Source organism: Artemia franciscana, chromosome 16 (genome assembly GCF_032884065.1).
Source record: "Artemia franciscana chromosome 16, ASM3288406v1, whole genome shotgun sequence".
Classification (NCBI taxonomy): Eukaryota; Metazoa; Arthropoda; class Branchiopoda; order Anostraca; family Artemiidae; genus Artemia; species Artemia franciscana.
Genome location: NC_088878.1, coordinates 3476574 through 3500177, shown reverse-complemented (window position 1 = coordinate 3500177; position 23604 = coordinate 3476574). Strand labels below are relative to the sequence as shown.

The following is a 23604-nucleotide window of genomic DNA, read 5'->3' as shown; positions in this document are numbered from 1 at the left end:
GCAATTCTTTTGATGTAGTTATTGGTATCAAAATTCTATTATTTAGAGTTTTGGTTACTAATGAGCCGGGTCGCTCCTTACTACAGTTCGCTACCACGAACTGTTTGATTCATTTGAAGATAAAATTTGCCAAAATTATGACTAATAACAGTATCACGAAATATTATCACAGCTGAAGTAAAAAATCATGAATATAATATTTAAATTCACTATTGTTTTTTTTTTTCAGCTACTAAGATAATTTTTAAGATCTCGGCGGTAGGAGAAAATAAACAGAGCGCTGAATATTTTGTCTTTATCTCTGAAAGTTTCGTTACAATAAAATATAAGAGTAATAAATTAATAATAATAAGAATAACAATAAGAACAATAAAATGAATACAAAAAGAAGAGATGAAAAAACGCAAAATGGATTAGAAAGCAAAAAAATTATACTTTATTTGCTCTGTCACTGCTCCTTGCCTAGGAACGTTGGTTGTATTATTAAGCAGTCTTTTCAATACTTCCTTATCGTTGGGAGTCTTGCCATTGGTTTTCCTCATCGTTTGCAAGTGCAGCAAGGGTGATTACCACTGATCATTAAATCAACTGTGTCAGTCACCTTTTTTAGTACATTAACTTCAACAGGCCCTTAGTCAGGGAGTAAAGAAGGGGGCTTAGGAGAAAGATTACATTGCAAATGCCCCCAACGAGGGGGCATTAGTGTCTTTTTCAGGGGTCATACTAGTTATGGTACGTTTATTTCACAGGAGGTACGGGATGGGGACATGATTAGGACAAATGCAATAACAGTACTTATCCTACCACGAAGACTACCGTACATAATCCAGGCACATCCAGGTATACTGAATTGAAGCCAATTATTTAGCCACACACTGGGTTTTAAAAGTTGTGCCATACCTACGGCAGACTGTTTTCACACAAAAATGACTTTTTTGTGTACTATAACATTAAAATGATAGGAGGTATGCTCATTTATTTGGACACGAAGATAAAAAGACGAAAAAACATTTCTTACGTACAAGGTTTCTACAATTTATTTCCACTTTTCCATATTCATTATCACGGCCTTTAACTTTAAAATCCCTTTTAATATGGCGGGGTTTGTCTTTGCCATTAAATAAAACTAAAATCTACACAAATTCTTAGTTCCCAGGTTCCAACATTTTTAGAATAAGAAAAACATTAGGAAGTAAAATTTTGATCAAATCGCCATGTTGTATACAAGGTGGCAACTTCGAGCAATGCAAAGTGATGCCAACGACAAATTTTTAAGCACTTCGAATCAGCATAGATCTCACTTCACGTATGAGCTTTTAACGGTTTGAACATATTCAACGGTGGACTCACCAATTTTGCGAATATTAAGTTTATAACAATATTTAAGTCCAATGAACTGAAATTTGAAACAATGAATTAAATAGGCCAGAACTGATATTTCATTTGTAAGAAGCTACCCTTATACTCACTCGTTAGTGCTGAAATATTTCAAATTTAAATGGATAGTGAACTCTAAGAAAAAGCAGAAAATAATCAAATTACACAAAAACTTAAAAGGACAATTTTGCTAAAGAGAGTATTATATGTAACAAAACTTCTACAAGGGGATTAATCTTAGGGAAATGGAATAACTAAGACTCAGAAGTTACCCCTTGAAGTTTTAAAAAGGGTATGCATCAGGGTTGAGTTTTTGCATGAGAAGAATGGTACAATATACATTTATCAGCTCTTAAAGCAGTATTGGTCATTGTTAAAAGAAAATTGTATCTGTTTTATTTCAAAGTTGAATTTCTTGCCGTGGCCAACTTTCTAATATTACTGCTAAGACAAGATCAAAAGAAAGCGTCCAACTTCTGAAGCACTGAGAAAACTATTGAACTTCATCAGGTAAATGCAATAACATTCCTTTGCGTCAATCCCAAGTTTATTTAGTTCCTCCAGATTCGGCTGGCACATAAGGCTAAAATCTGTGCCTCGCCACGACAACATCTGAAGAGCTTGTGGTCACAGGTCTTCTGAAGATGTCCCCGCTGTATGACATCCTTCTCAAGGCATAGAGCACTCGTTACTTTCGTATTTTAATACCAGAAGGGGTCCAGCACCGGAAACCATGCGGCAGCCTGCCATCACCCATACGGACCATGTAGCCCCGATACCGCTATCTGATGTTCTGGATTTTTCGAACAATTAGTGATCGTGCAGTTTTTTCACGTATAGAGGGGTTACTGCCAGAGCAATTTATTTCAGGATGCGCCGATGGCAGGTATTTTCGAAATTTTGTATTCATTTCTCAAGCTGTTTTGTAAGTGTCCATGGTTAATTGGTAAGTGTCCCTGCCCCGCATATGTACATTGGTACAGAGAACGATGGAATAATGTACTTACTGCTCTTGGTACGTTTCACATGAATTTTAATTTTGCGCTATAATATTATTGCCTTCTTGTCAAAATTGCGGACAATAGTAAAAATTTGTTAGTTCTTCATATAGTCGTAAGAGATGACCTGACCCCCTCTTCCATTGAAATACCTCTTAAAATCTGCCTATCGAAGAGGCACGTCTTTCACACAGCCTCATACCCTCTTTTTCACCAAAACATTGCATAGGAATGTCTAGTTGAAATTAAAATCTAGCAGCTTGGCCTATTTAGAGATTTCTGATTCTTTTCTTCTTATAAATCAGCTCTTCATGGGAGTTTTAAAATTGTTATCAAACTTCATAGAATGAATTTCCGTGTCGTTCTTCTAAACACAAACTTCATTCAGCTTTTAAGACTTTTCAAAAATGAAGACCAACACTAAGCTGGATTTCTATTCCAAGATTGACTTCATTTTGTTAGTAACTAATAGTGGGTTTCTTCCATTCTGTATCAGTGGATTTCCGAACAATTGAACCTCATTTTTTCCAAGACATGGTAATTGACGAAGATATCGGTTCGAGCAACGAGATTCATATTTTGTTCTTTTTATAGCCTCATATATAAATTAAGTTGAATGTTTCTTTTGTGAGAAGAATAAAGCGTAATAGCATATGCTAACAGCTGTGTACTAAGTTCTACTAATTTCAGAGAGCATTATACATTAAAGCAGGAACTAAAACGATATACGAAGAACAATTTTTTTTAATGTTTAGATAGCGTGTCTTCCCATAATTCCCTGAATAAAGACACTATTGGCTCGTACCTGAGTGTCGACCAATTAGAGTTAGGGTGGATTGTAAAATAGATCCAGATCTTCTTTAAATGTATTAAAACGTGTTATGCAATATGAATGTTTAAGCCTCTTTGATACCTTAAACAATCACCCTATCTCGTCCATTATAAGATTGTTAACTTTTGTGGCCAAACTATTCGGAATTGATTGCCATAACTTGCATAGCTTTGGTAAGAGATCCGAATAAATGACAAAAAACTAATAGCCGACATCTACTTTTCTGAAAATCTCAAACAAATTATTTGGCTTCTTCGGTTTTGTGCCAGAGACAGAGATATTCAGATTTAATGAAACTTACATCATTAGAAAGCGTGATTTTTTTTTTTTTTTTTTTTTTTTTTTTTTTTATTGAACGGAGTAGAATTTTCATTTTTAAGTTCAAGAGGGTAGTCCCTAAAAAAAGTTCTAGTATACATGCTTAGAAAACGTTAAAAATCAGCTCAAAAGAAGTCTATAGCATAATATGACAGCTTTGGAAGTTTCCTGTTCTGCTAACTACCTTGATTGAAATATTTGCGGATACATGAATTACATTATTTATGCTTCACGTACATTGATGAGACAACGTTTTACTTAGCAATTAGTAAGAGATTAAGAGAGGAGATTAAGAGAGATTAAGAGAGATTAAGAGATAAGAGATTAAGAGAGATTAAGAGATAGAGAGGTTTCCTTCGTTTTAAACCAGCCTCTCGTTAGCTTTTCAAACTGTTGACACATCCAAGATCACCAATCAATTTTTACCAAAATTGCTTCGGAAGCTCCCTGTGGTGCTAAGAAAATTTCCTAATTGGCCCTTTGGCTTTGAGACTATCAGCCGAGACTGAGACTCGCAAAATAAAATTTTTGGTATCAAGCCTCCTTAAAGGAAAATTGGAAAACTAAAGATGTGTTTCGTGTTTTCTAACTCTTATTATAAGCAACTGTCTATATAAGAAAAATGGATTGCAGTATCCATGATACTGCAAAACAATTCCAGCATAAAAACCCTTTCTACTATTTTTATGAGCGAGAAAAAACGACATAGCGCATTTAAGTAAAAGTAAGTATGACGGCACTAGACCCTCAAGGTCAAAATCGATGGTCCTGACCTCTGTTTCATGGCCCTTCAGATAGGAATTGCAATGGGGTTGAAGCCAGCCATCTTGTGCTTTCGCTCACCCTTCCTGCTGACCTTCCTCAGATTTCTCTGGGTACGCACATTTCTACAGATATTTAGAGCTGGGTCGACTCTGGCTGAGCTTGCAGACGTCACGGCACTGACCCCGGTCCCAAACCTAATACCCGGCCACGCCAGGAATCAAACCAGTGCCCCTCAGACAAAGAATTCCCAGCCAAGCACTTACTTGGCAAGCAGAAACTTAGCTGGAAAGTAGCTGGCTTAGTAGGAAGAAGTAGAAACTTCCAAAGGATTTTGGGAGCTAAGTAAGACAGTAGAAGCGGATTGAACCAACCAATATTACGTGCTTTATTTGAGGAGTACGAATTTAAATCTATGACTTTCAGCCAGCGGTGAGACTCGCAAAATGAAATTTCCCTCAAAGGAAAATTTAAAAACTAATGGCCTATATAAAAATGGAATTTTTTCCAAACTATCCAAGATATGGAAAAACAATTCCAGCATAAAAACTTTATATCTCTGCTACTTTTATGAACGAGAAAAAGCGACATAGCGTATTTAGGAAGAAACAAAAACTTCCAAAAGATCTCGGGGGCTAAACAAGATAAGAAAAAGCGGACTGAAGCAACCCGTAGCACATGTTTTGTTTGAGAAGGTTTGAATCGTGAATGTAAGTCTAAGCTTTCTAACTCTTATTAAGCAATTGTCTAAATGAAAAAAATAACTTTTTTCACGTATCCTTGATACGGTAAAACAATTCCGGCGTAAAACTTTAGATTCCTAGTATCCTTACGAACGAGAAAAGACGACATACCACATTTATGAAGAAATAGAAGCTTCCAAAAGATCTTGGAAGGTTAACAAGACAAGAAAAAGCGGATTGGGCCAATCTGTAGAACATGCTTTGTTTGGGGAGGGTGAAATTAAATCTAAGCTTGCTGAAAAACGTCATATACTGGTTTTTTAACTACCTCAGCTGAGTATTCTTACCTCTCTGGCGTCATCTTGCATAAAAGCATAGTATGTTGGGGCAGTAAAGGCTGGATTACGGTCATCTGCATCTAAAACAGAAACATGTAGCGATGTTCTACTCTCTAGTGGTGGATTTCCTTGGTCGCGAGCGATAATGACAAGCACCATCTCACGGAAGGTTTCATAGTCTAATGGCTTACGAAGGAACAGTGATCCATCGAGACTATTTTTGAATTCAAAGAAATCCTGAAAGGAAAATTGGGTGGTATGAATCATAGAAATATTTTTCTCACATGAGTGGGTGGTTTTATCCTAACGCTCGTGAAGAGATTGTTTCAGATTTTTTTTAGGGGGGAAAGTACTTTTTCCAACTTTTTTATGGCTGCGGTGATTTAACGTGTTCTAAATTTTTATTAACTTGTACAATAGCTCCATGAGCATGTTTGATCAATTGACCTCTCAATTTTCTGCATATCACTTATTTTTCAAGTTGCTTAGAAGTTTTTAGCTTTCAATTTCAAAATATTCTTTGGTTAAAAAAAGAAAGGAAAATCACTTGGCTGAATGCTTTTGGCTTTTAATTTCAAAATTTGATTTTTTTTTTTGCTTAAAAAAAAGAAAAAAACACGTAAAATTTGAGTTTTTATAGCAAAACTATTTTCCTTGCGCCATGATGGGCTACAAAAAACATCAAAGATCAAAAAAATATATGTGACAAAAATAATTTCAAAGGCTACTTCAAAATTGAATATAGAATCTTAACAAGTAATTTTAAAATCGATTATTTAATATTAATTTTGAAAATTTGCAACAGTTTTTTGGCAAAAAGATATAAGCATTTCCCACAAGGGCGGTGCTAAAACCCAATTGGATACCACTAATTGTTAATTTTATAGTTTCTTGACACACTATTGTGATTTAAAATAAAAATCTTAACCACTTCCATGCGTTTAACCACTTCCATGCTTTATGCAAATGTACTAAATTAACCAACTTTACCAGTATATTGCATATTTACTCATCAAGTTAGAAAAAGGAATAGAGAACACATTCTCGCTAGTTAGTGTCTATTTATTCCATTCTACTGTCACATATATTCTGTTATAAAATATATTCTGATTTCTCGTTAACGGCGAGATGTGACAGCGAAATTGGACAGAATATGAAACCTATTCTTTTTTATTTCTCCATGTTTTTACTTGCCGTCTTTAGTTCCTTTGATGAAAATTTTTGCGCCACTAACTATAACAATATACATATGAAGGATACATCTAGCCTTAAAACGGCATGGATTGACAGTTTTGAAATAAATTTCTTTTTTTTGGAGGGAAGGGGTATTTTCCCTTTTCATATTATTGGATTTCTCAATTTTTTGTGTTTGTGAATGGGTTGTAGGGTGGGGGGAGAGTGGGTGGAAGGAGTGAGGGGTGGCAGGGGTTGTATTTTGATGGTGGTTGTTGCCCTAGAGGCGTGAGGAAGACGGTGATTTTTTTTAATGATTTATTAGTCAAGGATGTTTCTAGGAATGTTTATGTAGGCAATCGCTACGAGTTAGTAAAAATTAACATTTTCGCTAGCGTAGGGATTTATATTTGTAATGGTTTATATTTTGTTTATTATTTCAAATAAAAGCAAAAAGTAAAAGGAAAAAAAGTAAAGTGAAGCTTAACCTTTTTTCATAGCTGAGGAGGGGCCGTGAACATTAGGCAAAATTTATGGCTATTTCCTTACAGCTCTGAATGACACATAAAGGGGAGATCCCCCTCTTAAAGTCATAATATGATAAAGAAATATTATTGTTGTCCAATCTTTGATTTCCTAGACACTGATTTCTGCCATTTTCTTTATTTGGATGCTGGAAAATTAAACCATTGAAGGAGAAACCTACCTTTACGACGTCATGCATTGGTGTGTCTTTACGAATGGTAGAAATTATTTCTTCGCTGTCATTAAGTTGAAAAAATAAATCAACCGCAAAATACTTGAACAGTTTTGAAAACCACAGGACAATTTTGTAACTTTCCTCATAGCTTCACCAATCAAGGTATGGTGTTTTATTGCCTTTTTGCCTAATCAACAGAGAAAAAAAAAACACAATTCTTGTACAAGCAAGTGATTAAAAGAAAACCCATTTCTAAAGTTACTACTAGGTGCTTATGAGCACAAATATGCTTTTCTGTAAAAAAAAAAAAAAACTTTAGAAGGGACCAAGGCCGTATCCCAAGACGTGGGTGGAGGTAGAGAGTTTGACCCCACCCAAAATGTTTGTCCTACTTATAAAACCGTAATTAAAAATGATTATAAGCACATTTTTAATGCGTTTTTAAATGTTTATTGTAACACCCCCACCCCAGAAAAAAAAATCCTGGATACGGCGCTGGACGGGATAGGTCTACTGTGTCAATGACGGTAAAGAAAGATACAGCCGTAGAGGATACAAAGCTGTTTATTTTGAACAACAAATTTCCAATGGGAAGACTCAATATTTTGGGAGGGGATAACACTGAAAACACAAGCCTAACCAAGGCGAATTATGAGGAAAGTGCACACAATTATGAAAAAGTCATAATAATATTAAATCTTGGGATGTGGGCATGTGTCCAAAGACCCCGTTCGCATACCTTCCGTAGCCTGAGATCTGCCATTTACAACCTGATCACGTCAAAACATATTAAAATTACAAATCAATTGGCTCTGCAAATCTTGGAGACAGCCTCTCTGGTCTTTTATTCCAATCCTGGGCTTTGTTACCAACTCAAAAAGTGATACATTTTCTGGTACGCACTGGCGGATCCAGGGGAACTGGAGGGAGTACCCCCCCCCCTAGATTTTTTCTGAGCCCTCAATCCCTGTTTTTTAACTCTTTTTTTAATAAATTTGTCAATTCGGTCAATTATTGGCAGCTTTGTCACATAGCCCCTCCCCCCGATATTTTGCTCATTGACACCCTTGCGAGATTGAGCCTCCCCAAAGATTTTGCTCTAGATCCACCTCTGCTTGTAGATATCACTCCACGTGTCTGTCATACTTCAAATGCTTGCATCAACCTGATCACAGAATAAAATAATTCGTAGTTACTAGCAAGATATTCAAGGATGAATTAAGAGTCACTAGCTAAACGCGATCCTTACGAGTCCCTGTTCCTGGGATCCTCTTAATTCTTAATTAAATAAAAAAAACAAGTTTTTAACTGCAAGTAAGGAGCAACATTAAAACTTAAAACGAACAGAAATTATTCCGCATACGAAGGGGTTGTCCCCTCCTCAGCCCTTCGCTCTTTACGCTAAAGTTTGACTCTTTCTCACAACTCTACTTTTTAAAACAATAAAAACTTTAGCGTAAAGAGCGAGGCGTTGAGGAGTGGACAACCCCTTTCATATACGGAATGATTTCTGTTGGTTTTAAGTTTAATGTCGCTCCTTACTTGCAGTTAAAAAACTTGTTTTTTTAATTTAATTTCTGAATGTTTTTTAATTAATGCATGTTTTGATTTTGGTTCACTGCACATGAATAATTAAAACAAAATTTGCATATTAATTTTTTTTGCTAAATGGCTTACTCATAGTTTTGATCGGACGATTTTGATAAAAAAGGGGCGGGGAGGAGGCCTAGTTGCACTCTAATTTTTGGTTACTTAAAAAGGCAACTAGAACTTTTAATTTTTTTCACGAACATTTTTATTAGTAATAAATATACGTAACTTACGAATTAACCTAAGTAACGAAATTCTATATTTGTATATTTTTATTTCGTAAATGAGGGGTTCTCCCCTCGTCAATACCTCGCTCTTTACACTAAAGCTTCAATTTGGTCCCAATTCTTTACGAATGACCCCTGAATCACAAAGGCCGTAGAATAAATAGTTGAAATTACTAAAAATACTTTAGAGTAAAGAGTGAGGTATCGTGGAGGAGATGAACCCCCTTATATACGTAATAATTTCTATTCGTTTTAGGTTCTAATGCTGCTCCTTTCTTCCACCTGAAAAACTTTTTTTAGTTATTTTCTCATTGTTTTTTTTTAAATAATGCTAGAAAATCCTGCGGCCCCTTCAAGGAAATTTTCTCCCCTCATGATAAATTCCTCTATGGAAAGATCCTCCCCGTAAGCCCCCTCCCCCGAATACCCTTTAACTTGAAAAAGTCCCCCTGAAAACGTCTGTACACGTCCCAATAACCATTACTATATGTAAGCAATGGTCAAGTTCAAGTTCTTTATTAATCTTTAACTATACATATTTAAAACTATTCATATAACTTCCCCGGTAGGGAGACAGTATAAACAAACAAACCCAGAAGAAACGGATGTCACCACACTTCTCACTCTATGTCGCACCAAAAAATAAATGCCGATTAACATTTATTAAAATTATTGTCAATATTTATCCAATAGCTCAAGGGTCGGGAGCTACTCACAAATTAATATTTACTAATTAGCAGAGCTTTGATTTTAGTTTTTAATATTAATAAAACAAAAATTTTAGGTCAAAGTTTGTAGCTTGCAACCCCTCCCCCGGGGACTGTGGGGGATTAAGTCGTCCTGAAAGACATAATTATTAGGTTTTTCGACTATGCTGAACAAAATGAATATCGCAAAATTTCAGCCTGACGATTATTTATAGCGGTGATTAACGAAAAAATATAATCACTACAGCAATGTTTCTCACATTGTGACACATTTCTGTGTCACAATTGTGACACTTTTTTGTGACACATTTCTGTGTCGCAATATATTACCAATAGCCTATAGAAAGTCATTTTTAAAATTAGTCCTTTACAACAAATTTCTACAAAAAAGGATGAGAGAGTTTTATATTGCGTTTAACCATATTAATGATATATTAAAAAGTAATTTTCTCGACACTGAAAGGTTTCTCACTTTCTAGCTTATTAAAAAAAAGGATAAAAGATTTCATTCTGGACCTGAAAGCTGGTCAGATTCAAAAGTTGGTTACTCCCTTAAAAAAAAAAAAAAAAAAAAAAAAAAAAAAAAAAAAAAAAAAAAAAAAAAAAAAAAAAAAAAAAAAAAAACTTGTTCTACCTGATTTCTAAAAGAAAAAAAATAAGTCTAGAATATATGTTAAGATAATATAGTTACGGAATATGTAAAGAAATAATAAAAACTTACAGAAAACTCTCCTTGAGCAAGTGAATACTCCACCGTAGAGAAGGGTCCGGGTTGGTCTGCATCTACTGCCCTAATTTCATTGAAAATCATACTGCCTACCGGTGCAGCCTACAATAGAAGAACAAGATGAAATTCTACAAAATTTATTTTCTCGTACCGCAGGCATAATAAGAAGAAAATGAATAAAAGCCAGAGGGAAGAACAGAGGGTAGGACTTGTACGTACGTAGGACATATTTTTGAAGGAGGTAAACAATAGGGAGGATTTGAAATAAAACAAAAATGGACAAATCAAAGGAAAGACGTAAGAAATTATAGCGAAAAATTGTAAGAGTCCAAAATTCAGAGGGACTAACAGCCCCCTATAAATGTACTTTGAATCACCGGAGTCAATGCAGCAATACTCTTTTACCTGACTAACATTTTTTTTTAATATGTGTGTATGTATTATACACTCCTTGGCAAGAAAATGGTTCTGCAATATGGGACATTGGAGAGCTTCCAATGTCAGTTATTTTTCCTAACCTCGTTTTGCTTTCAGGTTTACACGCACTGGGCGATTAGTTTAAATACGCGCATTGTGTCCTTGAAGCTCTGTTTTGGAGCTGATTCCAAGCGCGACATTTCGGTAATACGTTGCAAAAATGAGTTGAGTTCTAGATCAGTACAAAAATGAGCCAAGCCCTGTTTAATCCACAAACAAGCCAAAAAAAAGTCTGAGCTGCAGAATTCCAGTGACGCTGCACAAAAATGGGGGAAGTATCCTGGCAAAATAGGAGGCCAAGTCTTGAGCTGCTATAAAATAAGAGAAGCAAAGTCCTGAATTAGTGAAAAACAAGCTGAATCCAGATTTGATGTAAAAACCAGCTAATTCCAAGATGGACTTAGATCTATCAGCTTGCTAGCAGAAAGGTAGACAGCAGCTTAGTTAAACTGTAAACATATAATTATTTTTTATCTCTATAATTGGAGGCACAAAGGACGCCCCTGGTCCTTCCGACACTCCCCTCGCTCAAATCCAACTTTTAAGCCAAAAGCTGGCATTTTCCACCTTATTTGAAGCGGATTCACGCAAGGATTTCCCCTCTCTATTGTAGACGACATATAGTGGGTCAGCACCCCTTCATTTACTCCCCCCCACCCCCCGACACAGATCCTTCTTTATCACCAAGAATTTCAGCAGAAAGTTAGTAAACTTCCATCTTGCTTGAGTCAGAGTCACATAAGAACTTCGAAACCATAAGACTCGAGACCCAAAGGGGCAGTGACCCCTGCGACACCCCCGGCTCCACGTACCATCGCCAACTCTTAGCAAAAAGGTAGGCATATTGCACCTTTTAAAAACTGGAGCAATAGAAGGATTTCCAATCAGTATTAGTGGAGGAGGAATTTGACGGAAACAGGTTTTTTCTTTTTTTTTTAACAGGTCATAGCCTGTTTTATAGGCTGATTTAGTCTCCTTTGATTTTAGGAAAATTTACAACCACTGCCAAATCTTTGTTATCAGCTATAGGCTGTAATTCTTAAACACTTTCTTTCGGGATACCACCAGATAGCTAATTTGACAATGTATACATATAAAAATCTTTAAATTAGCCAACCAGTACTGTAAGCCTAGGAGCCCAGCTGGACATAAGGAAACATGCTAAGAAAACAAATCTTATTCTATAATATGCAAAATAATCATAGTTAACACATTTTGCAGGTTGAGAACCTTTATATTCACTTCTTTCCTTGTTTTTCCAGTTTTTCTTAGAAATTCATGAATTTCTTAAGACCAATATATTTACAGAGTATATACCCCACCCTCTAACATGCAAATATATACCCAAAATTGCATCCTGAATCTAAATATAACATTCATTTGCGCCACAAATGAGCTTTACCCCCATATTAGCCATACGGTGGATTGTTCTTTCTTGCCACTTAAACCGAAAAACCTTTCCACAGAAAAATTCAATACATAACATTCGCTCTTCCGCCGAATAAAAAATAGAAGATTCATGTTTGATATTTACGGATGACGAATTTCTCTGAATATCAGAAAGTCTTACCTCAGAGGTAGAAACAGTATACGGCTCGTTGACGAATTCAGGATAATTATCATTCACATCCGTCACTCTAATGTTGACTGGAATGACCAACCCCTGGAATACAACAAAAATTAAACCAGAGAATGGATGAATCACTTCAGTTTCCTACAATACGAAATGAACACTAATACCTTTTTCAATCTGTTCCGACACGCATTTTTCTCTTGTGTACAGGGACATAGGATCCTCCCTTGTTGTGTTGACCTATGCAGTTTTAAGACTTTACATGACTATTCTTATGGTCAGTCTAATTTAAGAAAAATCTTGCGGCAAATTACACTATATAATCGTTGGGGATTTTGCTAGCTGATAGCCAACTTCCGGTTTTGCCGAGGGTTTTGCATGAGTGGACGGTAAATTTTTCCTCTTTCTGTTTTCCCATTATTAGCCAAAACGGACATAAGACGACGGGACCAGCCATACAACCCCTCCCCCTCCTGTAATTTGAAAAGATTCTTGGTTTTGCTTAGACACGTTTTGAATTAATAATAGTAAAGCAGCTTTTTATCAATTTCATGAAGAACAATACTAAACGATTTAATTCTTCCCCCATCCGGGGAAAGCAAAAATAAAGAAAAAGCAAATAATCCTGCCATACTAAAAACAAATAGCACGTTAGCATATTATTTTTTTTTACCTTAACAACCTTAGTTTTTTTATCCAGGAGTAATTATCCGTAGAAAATATGGGATGTTTAAGGTTTGTGTTCCCTCTGAAACACGCTACTATACGACAAGGCTACAGCTATAGCCTGGTGCTTATTGCATTGAAATATTTAGTCTTGGTACCTATCCATTCGCCGAGCCAGGATTATCATATTGCTTTTCTAAGGGAGTGATGTAAGAATCTCTCAGAACTGGAAAATTTCTGTATATTGGCATGTTTCTGACCGATTTTTCATTCTAAAAAGCGGAAAGCAGATCGTTAAAATGATACCCAGTAAATTGAAAAGGCTCAATCTCCTCCATAAAGTAATAGCAAAATTGTCATCTAACACTGAAACTGCACAAAAATAGAATACCAAAAACTTACATAGGTAACACAAACCTTAATGCCCCATGAAACACTGGAAAATATTTTCCAGGAAATCATCGTTTCCAGTGTTTTATTACTTGGTCTTTTTTACCGTTTGCAGGTCAAAAGTATATTTTTAATTATCAGATTAACAATTGTCGAAATTGAGGAAAAAATAGGCCCATATATCAAAAAGACTCTTGGCGTCGGAAACAAGCTGACAGGAACAATACTTTAAGACCTATTCCTAACGTGCGATTTTGGAAAAAGTTATTGTATCATTGGATCGGCCCCAGTCAGTATCTTACACTTCTTTATTCGATAGATACGTTTCTGAATAAAAACATATTTTATATTTGGAAAAAGCTACCTAAGTAATTTGGCTATATAGTAGCGTCAATTCATGAAAATGTAGGGGGGGGGGGATTTGTAGTAAAAATTCAAATTTTTCAACGAAAATACAAATAAATCATTTTACAATGAAAATGCCCCGAAAGGCATTTTTTCGAATCTAGGAGAGGAGGGCAAAAATCTAGCGAGAGGGGTAAAATGAATAGATGTCAACCTGAAAATTAACTCTCGCTCTTTATGGTAAGTCCAGCTTGCGTTTGACTAAAAAAACACATTCGATGTACCTTTTTGAGGAAAATGTTTACATAAAAAAACAAAATTCACAGGTGCTAGAGACTCCTCGAAAATCGGTACAAAATGACTGCAAACTTGTGCCGTGGGTCTTATGTACAACTACATGGGGGAGGCAGATGGCTTGACCTTGTTATGTAGTTTTCAAAACACGAAAAGGGCCATTTTTAGGCTATTTTTTTAATGGTTTAATCTGGCCAATATCAAATAGGATCTGCCATTTCAGCCTCTTCCCCAAGCATGGATATAATGAAAACATATCAGGCTGAGAGGGAGAGAGAGAGAGAGTGAGGAGTGGAGAGAGAGAGAGATATGACAGGGGAGTGAGGGAGAAAACCAAAAAGGGATTTGGGTTAAAGGATATTTGATTACTTTTGAAAAACAACGCTATTATTACTTATACGACGATAGATTCAGTTCAACTTGAATTACGCCATGGTAATTAGTTACGAATGAGTAGTGGTGTCATAACAATCTGTCTTATGTTCCTTGGCTGATCAATGACAAAAAGCAGGTAATTAGCGAAGAGTATACTAATGAATCACGTAGATGATTCATTAGGCTGTGAAAAGGCATTTATATTTATTTATATATGCAATATTTATATTTACATGTATTTTGTTTACATGCATATATAAAGACGAAGGATGTGGAGGAATTCCACCTCCCTAAAATTAGACTAAGGAACTGTAAATAATCGACGAAAAGCTACGGCCTAAAAGTACATTTTTTTTGTGCATTCATATATTTTTTTTTATATACCCTAGATTACGTTGACGTAATCTAGGGGATATAAAAGGGCATTTCTTCCCAGCTAAAAAGCCAAAGTTGTATACAACGCGCAACTTTTAAAAATGTGGAATAAATAAACGTTTTTATCACAAACATCATTCAAACTTTTACTCTCCTTAGAAAGCATTTGAAGGCACCAAACCCCCAAACCCTAAGATTCCTCGGAAAAAAACGCTTTGTTTTTTTTCTCATAAATACCTATAAAATTAAAGAAACAGTTAAATTATTTACATTATTGGTCAATACAATTAGATTTATACATTTTTGTTGTTTTGAAGCTCTGACAAGGAAAACCTCGATATTTCGAACTTTAGCTTGTTTGGCTTGACACCACGCCTCTGTATATCGAAGTCAAGTCCATAAATCAATCAATCGTTAAGATAAAACTTCCTCTGTTCTTTGCGCAACTATCGTTCATGTTGCTACCTGTGACTGTCAAAAGTGCGCATAGAGGCTATTGATTAAAACCAGTACCAGGAAACATACCATTCAAAAGAAGCAGAAACAGGGCCTGGCAAGCAACATGTGATCTTAATATTCATTAAATAAAAAAAACAAGTTTTTTCAACTGAAAGTAAGGAGCGACATTAAAACTTAAAACGAGCAGAAATTACTTCGTATATGAAAGGGGCTGCTTCCTCATCAGCGCCCCGCTCTTTACGCTAAAGTTTGACTCTTTCTTCCAACTCTTCTTTTCAAAACAGTAAAAAAAAACTTTAGCGTAAAGAGCGCGGCGTTGATGAGGAAGCAGCCCCTTTCATATACGAAGTAATTTCTGTTCGTTTTAAGTTTTAATGTCGCTCCTTACTTTCAGTTGAAAAAACTTGTTTTTTTTATTTAATTTCTGAACGTTTTTGAATCAATGCATGTTTTGATTTTGGCTCTTCGCAGAGAAATAATTATAACGAAATTTGCATATTTTTTTTTGGGGGGGGGCTAAATGGCTTTCTCATAATTTTGATCAAATGATTTTGAGAAAAAAAGAGCGGGGGAGGAAGCCTAGTTGCCCTCCAATTTTTTTTAATAAAAAAGGCAACTAGAACTTTTAATTTTTTACAAATCTTTTTATTAGTAAAAGATATACGTAACTTATAAACTAGCTTACGTAAAGAATTTTTTATTCTCATGTTTTTATTACACATATGAGAGGGTTTGCCCTCTCGTCAGTACCTCTCTCTTTACACTAAATCTTAAATTTTGGCCCAATTCATTAAGAATGACCCCTGAATCACAAAAGCCGTAGAATAAATAGTTGACATTACTAAAAATACTTTAGCGTAAAGAGCGAGGTATTAGGAGGAGGTGAGCCCCTCATATGGGTAATAATTTCTGTTCGTTTTAAGTTTTAATGCTGCTCCTTACTTCCAGCTGAAAAAACCTTTTTCATATTTATTTTTTCATTGTTTTTTTTTTAAATAATGCTAGTAAATCCTGCGCTCCCTTCATGGAAATTTTCTTCCCCCATGACAAATTCCTCGATGGAAAGTTCCCCCAGTATATCTCCCTCTTTTAAACCCCTCCCCCAACCAAAAAATCCTTCTGAAAACACCTGTACACTTCCCAATAACCATTACTATATGTAAGCACCGGTCAAAGTTTGTAACTTGTAGCCCCTCCCAGGGGGACTGTGGAGGAGTAAGTCGTCCCCAAAGACATAGTTATAAGGTTTTTCGACTATGCTGAATAAAATGGCTATCTCAGAATTTTGATCCGTTGACTTTGGGAAAATAATTAGCGTGGAAGGGGGCCTAGGTGCTCTCCTATTTTTTTGGTCACTTAAAAAGGGCACTCGAACTTTCCATTTCCGTTATAATGAGCCCTCTCACAACATTCTAGGGCAACTGGGTCGATACGATCACCCCTGGAAAAAAAAAATAAATAAACACGCATCCGTGATCTGCCTTCTGGCAAAAAACACAAAATTCCACATTTTTGTAGATAGGAGCTTGAAACTTTTACAGTAGGGTTCTCTGATACGTTGAATCTGGTGGTGTAATTTTCGTTAAAATTCTATGACTTTTTAGGGGGTGTTTCCCTATTTTCTAAAATCACACAAATTTTCTCAGGCTCGTAACTTTTTTTGCGTAAGACTAAACTTGATGAAACTTATATATTTAAAATCAGCATTAAAATGCGATTCTTTTGATGTAGCTATTGGTATCAAAATTCCATCTTTTAGAGTTTTGGTTTCTATTGAGCCGGGTCGCTCCTTACTATAGTTCGTTACCACGAACTGTTTGATTCTCAACCTGAGACCAGAGTGGCCACCCGGTGGAAAAATTACTAGATTTTAGTGAATCTTCGGTTAATTTAGTGATTTTCTTCAATAATCTAGTGCTATAAAAAAAAACTAAATCACTAGGGGCGGCAACCCTGCCTGAAATCATGTTTGTATTTAGTTTTGTGCATCTCCTTCAGTCATTCCAGGTCCAATTTGTGAGAAACATGTACTGGAGCGAAAAACAAATGTTTTATAGTGACTTTCATTTTTGAGTGTTCTTATACTGCAATGGCAAAACATAAAAAAGTCGTAAATGAAAGAAACTTGAGGTTAAAGAGACCGCAAAAATCCGGACTAAAAATGGGATATTGCTAACATTATCTTCAAGCTAACATTATCTAACATTATTAGTCATATAACATTATTACATTATTAGCTATATAACATTATAGCTAACATTATCTTCAATATTTAAAAAGAAAAGAAAATAGGTAGATCATACATCAGAGGCAACGCTATACGGTTGCCTATAGCAAAGGCCATATGGCTCCAATGTTGTTGTTTTTTTCAGAGGCACTTCATATTGAAGAGGTTGTCGTATAAACTTCAAAGGGGGCTCATTCGATTGGAAATCGAGAGTTATGATGCCCTCTGTAAGAGTCAGAGCCCCCCCCCCCACGCCCTTTTTTCCTCAAATACATCCGATAAAAATTTTGAGGTAGCCATTTTGTTAAAAATAGTTCGAATATCATATCACAAAAACTCCGGGTTCAACACAACTCCCCAGGACCGGAGGCAAGCGTTGGAAATTATGCCCCGAGGGCAAATATGGTTCTTATAGAAGGGATTACCGTAATAAATTCAGAGAGGGCTCATTTGACTGGAAATTGAAGTTCTACTTCCCGTTTCAGAGCTAAAGTGATCAGAGGGCAACTGCCCATCCCCCCATCTACGCCCTTTATTCCCCAAACATATCCGATAAAAAATTTAAGATAACCATTTTGTTAAAGATAGTTAAAAGGTTAGATAACAAAACCTCTGGTGTCAAAACAACCTCCCAGGGCCCGGGGGCAGGCGTTTTAAGTTGTTGCCTGGGGGTTATATGGTTCTTATGGAAGGGATGCTCGTAAACTTCAGAGAAGGCTCATTTGTTTGGAAAGTGAAAGTTCTAGTTCACTTTTAAGAGTCAAAAGAGACCAGAGGGCCACTAGCCCCCCCTTCTCCAAATGCATCAGATAAATTTTGAGATAAATAGTTAATTATTTATGTTGAAAATAGTTAAAAAGTCAGATAACAAAAACTCTGGTGTCGACACAAGCAGCCAGAGTCCAGGGGCAAACGTTGTCAGTTATGCCCTATGGGCATACATGGATCTTATGGAAGGGATGCTCGTATAAACTTCAGAGAGGGCTCATTGGTTTGGAAAGTGAAAGTTCTAGTTCACTTTTCAGAGACAACGCTATGGCGTTGCCTATAGTAAAGGTCATGTGGCTCCAACGTTTTTGTTGTTTTTTTTTCCCAGAGGCACTTCATATGGAAGGAGTCGTCACATAAACTTCCGAGGGGGCTCATTCGATCGGAAATCGGAAGTTTAGTACTCTTTTTAAGAGTCAAAGTTAATCAGAGGGCAACTAGCCCCCTCCCCACACCCCATAACAATCTCTACAAAGAAGAGTTTGGGTTTTGCCTCCTTCTTTGACTGTAAAAGTCTAAAACATACTGTGTCATTTGAGCTTTACTGAAAATGAATTATATTAAAAATATTTTCTTTTGTACTTATTACAACATTGAAAATAAACAAAGAAATTACAATAAAATTAAATTTTTTATTGATGAGCTTTTGGCAATTAATATCATTATCTATCCAATATTTAGTTTAATTTTATTAGTTCTTTCCAAGACTATTCAAGACAAATATAGATTCACTGGAAACAAGAGTTTGGATACTGCCCCCTTCCCTAACTGTAAAAATCTAAACCTTTCTACGTCATTGGTGCTTCATTGAAAACGAATTACATTAAAAATATTTTCTTTTCCAGTTATTGCAGCATTGAAAATGAAAATAAAAATCACAGTGAAATAAAATCTTCGACAATTAATAGTATTATATACCAAACATTCAGTTTAATTTTATTTGTACTTTTCAAGACTGTTCAAGACACAGATAGTTTTCAGTAAAGCGCCAATGACGCAGTAAGTTTAAGTGAAAGAAGGAGTCAAAACCCAAACTCTTCTTTGTAAAGATTTTTGTTCGTTTCAAGCTGAATTTGCATATTCAATTTAAGTTTCACTCGGTTTAAGATTTATATACTATTTATATTATTAACTATTGTTTGTTTGTTAGTTATGATTGTTTATTTAATTTCTGTTCGCTTTGGGTTTCATTTAGGCCTCAATAGCAAAATATTTTTGTTCGTTTTAAGCTTGATTTGCATATTCAACTTAAGCTTTACTCATTTTGAGATTTATTGATTCAATTATATTAGTACCTGGTGTATGTTTTTTCTTTTGATTGTTTATTTAATTTCTGTTCGTTTTGGGTTTCATTTATTCTTTAATAGTAATTTCTGGTTGTTTCAAGTTTGAGTTATTGTAGGTTTCCATTTCTTTGATCTTAAGTTTAATATGGCCTTTACTTTTCTTTAGAACACTTCTTTTTGGGATTTTTTTTTTAATTGATTTTCATTAAAGAGAATAATAGACACTGAACTAAAAGACATCAAAGAGTGCTTTCTGAAGACGTTGAAGCAGTGCTAGGATAAAAACATAGTAATTCAGTCACTCAAGAAAATGCAACCCAGTATGCTCAAGAACTAAATGAACCAAACTTTTGATAGTCAGTAACAACTGACTTCAAAATTCTAAGAAGAAAAATTTTTGTCAAAAACTTACGAGGAGAGGTGTTGTTGCTGTTTCGCTTGAAACAAAACAAACAAAAAATATGAAACTCGAGCTCTAAAGGATCAGCACGCCAATAAGTAACATTATGCTTCAAAGATATATGTAGTTCATTAATGATGTGCCAAACCGAAGATCTTGCATGGTATTAGACCAGGGGTGAATCTCTAGCATTTTTATTGGGGGAGGGGGCAAGCGGGGTACTTATCGGTTATTTAACGGACATTGTACAATTTCGATCGCGAATGATGCGAGCATGACACAAGAAAATGGTCAAGCAACTTCTTCATACCACAAAATTAGCTTTGGTTTGGTTGCAAAATAAATTATAGCTATATTTTATATAAGTATTTAGTTTGTATTTTGGTTTGGTTTATGCAAACAAATTTGGGCTATATATTAGCAACAGCAATGGTTAATTTACGTATTTAATATATGCTGTGCTTTACCCCCCCCCCAATGTGCAAATATATAGCCCAAATTTGTTTCTAAACTATTATATATTCATCATATTTTGTTTCATTTCATTAGCATTAATCGAATTTAACTTCCAGAGTGTTTATTATGCAACCGATAAGTACCCAAGCGGGGTCCATCTTCACATTATTAAGGGGGAACTGCCCCCCCAAAAAAACGACACCCCTGTATTAAACATTGTATGATCGTGATTAACCAGCCTCAATAAAGAGATGAAAATAAGGATTAAGCACACGATATACTCGTGGACAACATTGCGTGAAAAAATGGAATACCTACGTCACCAGAACCGACTTCCAAAATAGCTTCATAGTAAACAAACGGTAGAAATAAAATAAAGCTTTAAAGTTATTTATACGAAACAAGTTGCAAGTCAGTGTCTTGAAGACATCAAAGACCAGAGCACTGTAAGAATGTGAGACAAAATGTCGGAAAAAACACCTGTTTCAATAGAAGCCGATTTATTCCACCAAAGCAAGAAGGCGAAGAACGAGTTAAATAAGACTAGTGTGTAGAGACGAACCTTCTGGACGATAAGGCGACATTACGAAGTCCCTCAACTCAGAAGGACTTGCATTCAGGGGGTTTGTAAGGTTTGGCAATGACCTTGAAGACGATGGTGATACAGATAGCACCGGGAAATGTTTCTAATAAAATGATACCAACAAGGAAACCGCAAAGAGTGAGATCGTGCGTGGCACCGGATCCAGGCCAACATACTAAGAAGCGATAAACGTAGAGGATTATTGACAATACAAAGGTTCTTTGAAGAGGCTCTTTCAGGCTGATAAACTATAATTAAAACTTTTTCGAAGCTGAGGCTAATTTTTTAATTGGTATATGTTATATAAATTTGCGGTAAAATTCTAGTTAATTGTCTTCTTGCTATCTTGGAAAGGGTTTAGGTTAGGAAAACAAAACTTTCAGGAATGGGTCTACAGGCTAAAGTATGTCCCGGGAAGGCTTTTTAAAATACCCACCTCCACTCCTTCTCCTTCTAGAGGGCCCTGAAATTTGCCTACATGACAGGTCTCTATACCAATTGAAATTTTTACAAAACAACATTTTACCTTAATTTTCAGTTACTAGTTGCTTTTTCTCTGCCTTTAGTTCTAAAAATGCAATTCCTGTTATTTGAGTAGAATTTTGAGCCATACCAATGTTTTCTTTCAAAATTTAGGAAATGTATTTGCATATCTTTAAAACCTTATAAAATGGAATTGAGCTGAGTTATGAAGCTGAAAACAATTTTGTTGTAAATCAATTAAGCAGAAGATCTATTTTGCAAGGTTTCACTTTTATAACACACATATTTTTAAAGGTCATCAAAGGTCAGGGCCCTCTAGAGGGAGAAGGAGTGGATGTAGTTGCTTCAAAATACCTTCCCGGGACATACTTTAGTCTGTAGATTCATCCCTGAAAGTTTCATTTTTCCTAACCTAAACCCTTTCTGAGATGGCAAGAAGTTAATTAACTAGAATTTTACCTAAATTTGCTATTAGTTCGATCTAGGCTTCGGATCTTATAAATGTGTACAGTAGACTTAATATTGCTGTAGCACGATGAATAAGACGTTGCTAGGAAAAAACCCTAAACAGTTTGAAGTTTTCTGGTTCCTTTGAGGTTCCCATCTTTTCCATTTCATTAGTTTGTGCAACAGGCCATAGTAAAGTCCTATGGCCTATTCCACAACTATGGCCTGTACAGCACATAGCACAGTAAAGTCCTATGGCCATTAAAACTGAGTTTCCAGCATCAAAACTTAAGTATTGCTAAATTGTTAATAAGTCCGTAATATTCCAAATTTACGAAATAATTTATGGACGGAAGTAAGGAAACCAACTTGGTTTAACGGAGAAAGTTAATCTAATTAAGTTTCTTGCTAATTAACTTTATTATCGGAAATTTCAATGCAATACAGTGTAAAAAAGATCTGGTAACATAATTATTCCTCAGAGGCAGAAAATTTCAAAAGCACCGTTTGCGGGATAAATATAACCTTTGTTTTCATAGTGAATCAATCACTTCTAGTTCCACCACTGAACAAAAGAAATTATTGTGTTGCTCTAAATAAGTGGCTGCAACAACCCTTCGGGGGTCAGAAGATGGAGACCCAGCGTCAGCCGCCCAAGAAGATTTTAAAATCTGTTCTCCTATGCATATGTCAACCCTGGTCAGATCACAAACAGAAGAAGGCGAAATTAAATAGAAGAAAGCAGCCGCTTGATGTAGAATGTTCTCCTTTTTAATAATTAAAAAAATTAATGAAGAATCATAAAAATAACAAAACAATAACTGAATAGAGATTATGTAAACAGAAGAATAATAGGAAACTATGCAAATAAAAATAATCAGAAGTCGTTATTTCAAAATTATTGTGCTCTTATTTTATTTCAATCTTACCATCTTTCAAATGATTCTTTTTTGGACCCTATTTTTGGACAAAACAATTCTTCTCACTTTTTTGGAACGGGGTCCTCTTTGCCTAGGGTCTTACGAATGTAAGGCTCTGGCCGTTAGAAAAAAAAAATCCCTTTTCTAGGCGCAATTTTGGGCTAAAAAATAATTTTTTTTCAATTTGTTTTGTATTTTTGACCCTTTGGTCCAAAACCTGGGCCTAATGACTTGAAGATGTAAGTGGGGGCAGGAGAGGGCATGTGCCCATTATATTTTGGACAATCCTTTGGGGGGGGGGGGTATTTTCATTGAAAAATGCGTTTTTAGTATTTTCACTTGAGAAATTAAAAAAAGGACGAATCTGCCCTCATCCCTCTGTATTTTGAAAAGTACATTATTCTCTCATTCAAAATTTTCGTTATTTGACGTCACTTCCACTAACACATATTGGTGTTAGATATTGATGCTGGGAAAGGGTCATATGTTGCCCGAATACAACCAAGCTTCATTTTGGTGTATGTGCATGTGTGTGTGATTTCTGGTCTCCGAGGGGGAGTATACTCTCTTCTTACTCTGCGTGGGAAATCTTGCGTGAGAAATTAAATAAAAATAAACCAAGAGCGACACCTACTTTTCTTAATAATG

At 35.5% G+C, this 23604-nt stretch overlaps 1 protein-coding gene across 3 annotated transcripts in view; it reads right to left on the bottom strand.

The window, feature by feature from the left end:
• LOC136036908 (cadherin EGF LAG seven-pass G-type receptor 2-like) overlaps positions 1 to 23604 on the bottom strand; it is a 183977-nt gene that overhangs the window by 55623 nt on the left and 104750 nt on the right. For all 3 annotated transcript variants that reach the window (XM_065719284.1, XM_065719285.1, XM_065719282.1), the window contains exons 6-8: positions 12480 to 12572; positions 10427 to 10534; positions 5318 to 5545 (exon numbers count right to left, since the gene is read on the bottom strand). In XM_065719284.1, the coding sequence (XP_065575356.1) occupies positions 5318 to 5545; positions 10427 to 10534; positions 12480 to 12572 (429 nt within the window). The remainder of the gene's footprint in view (positions 1 to 5317; positions 5546 to 10426; positions 10535 to 12479; positions 12573 to 23604) is intronic.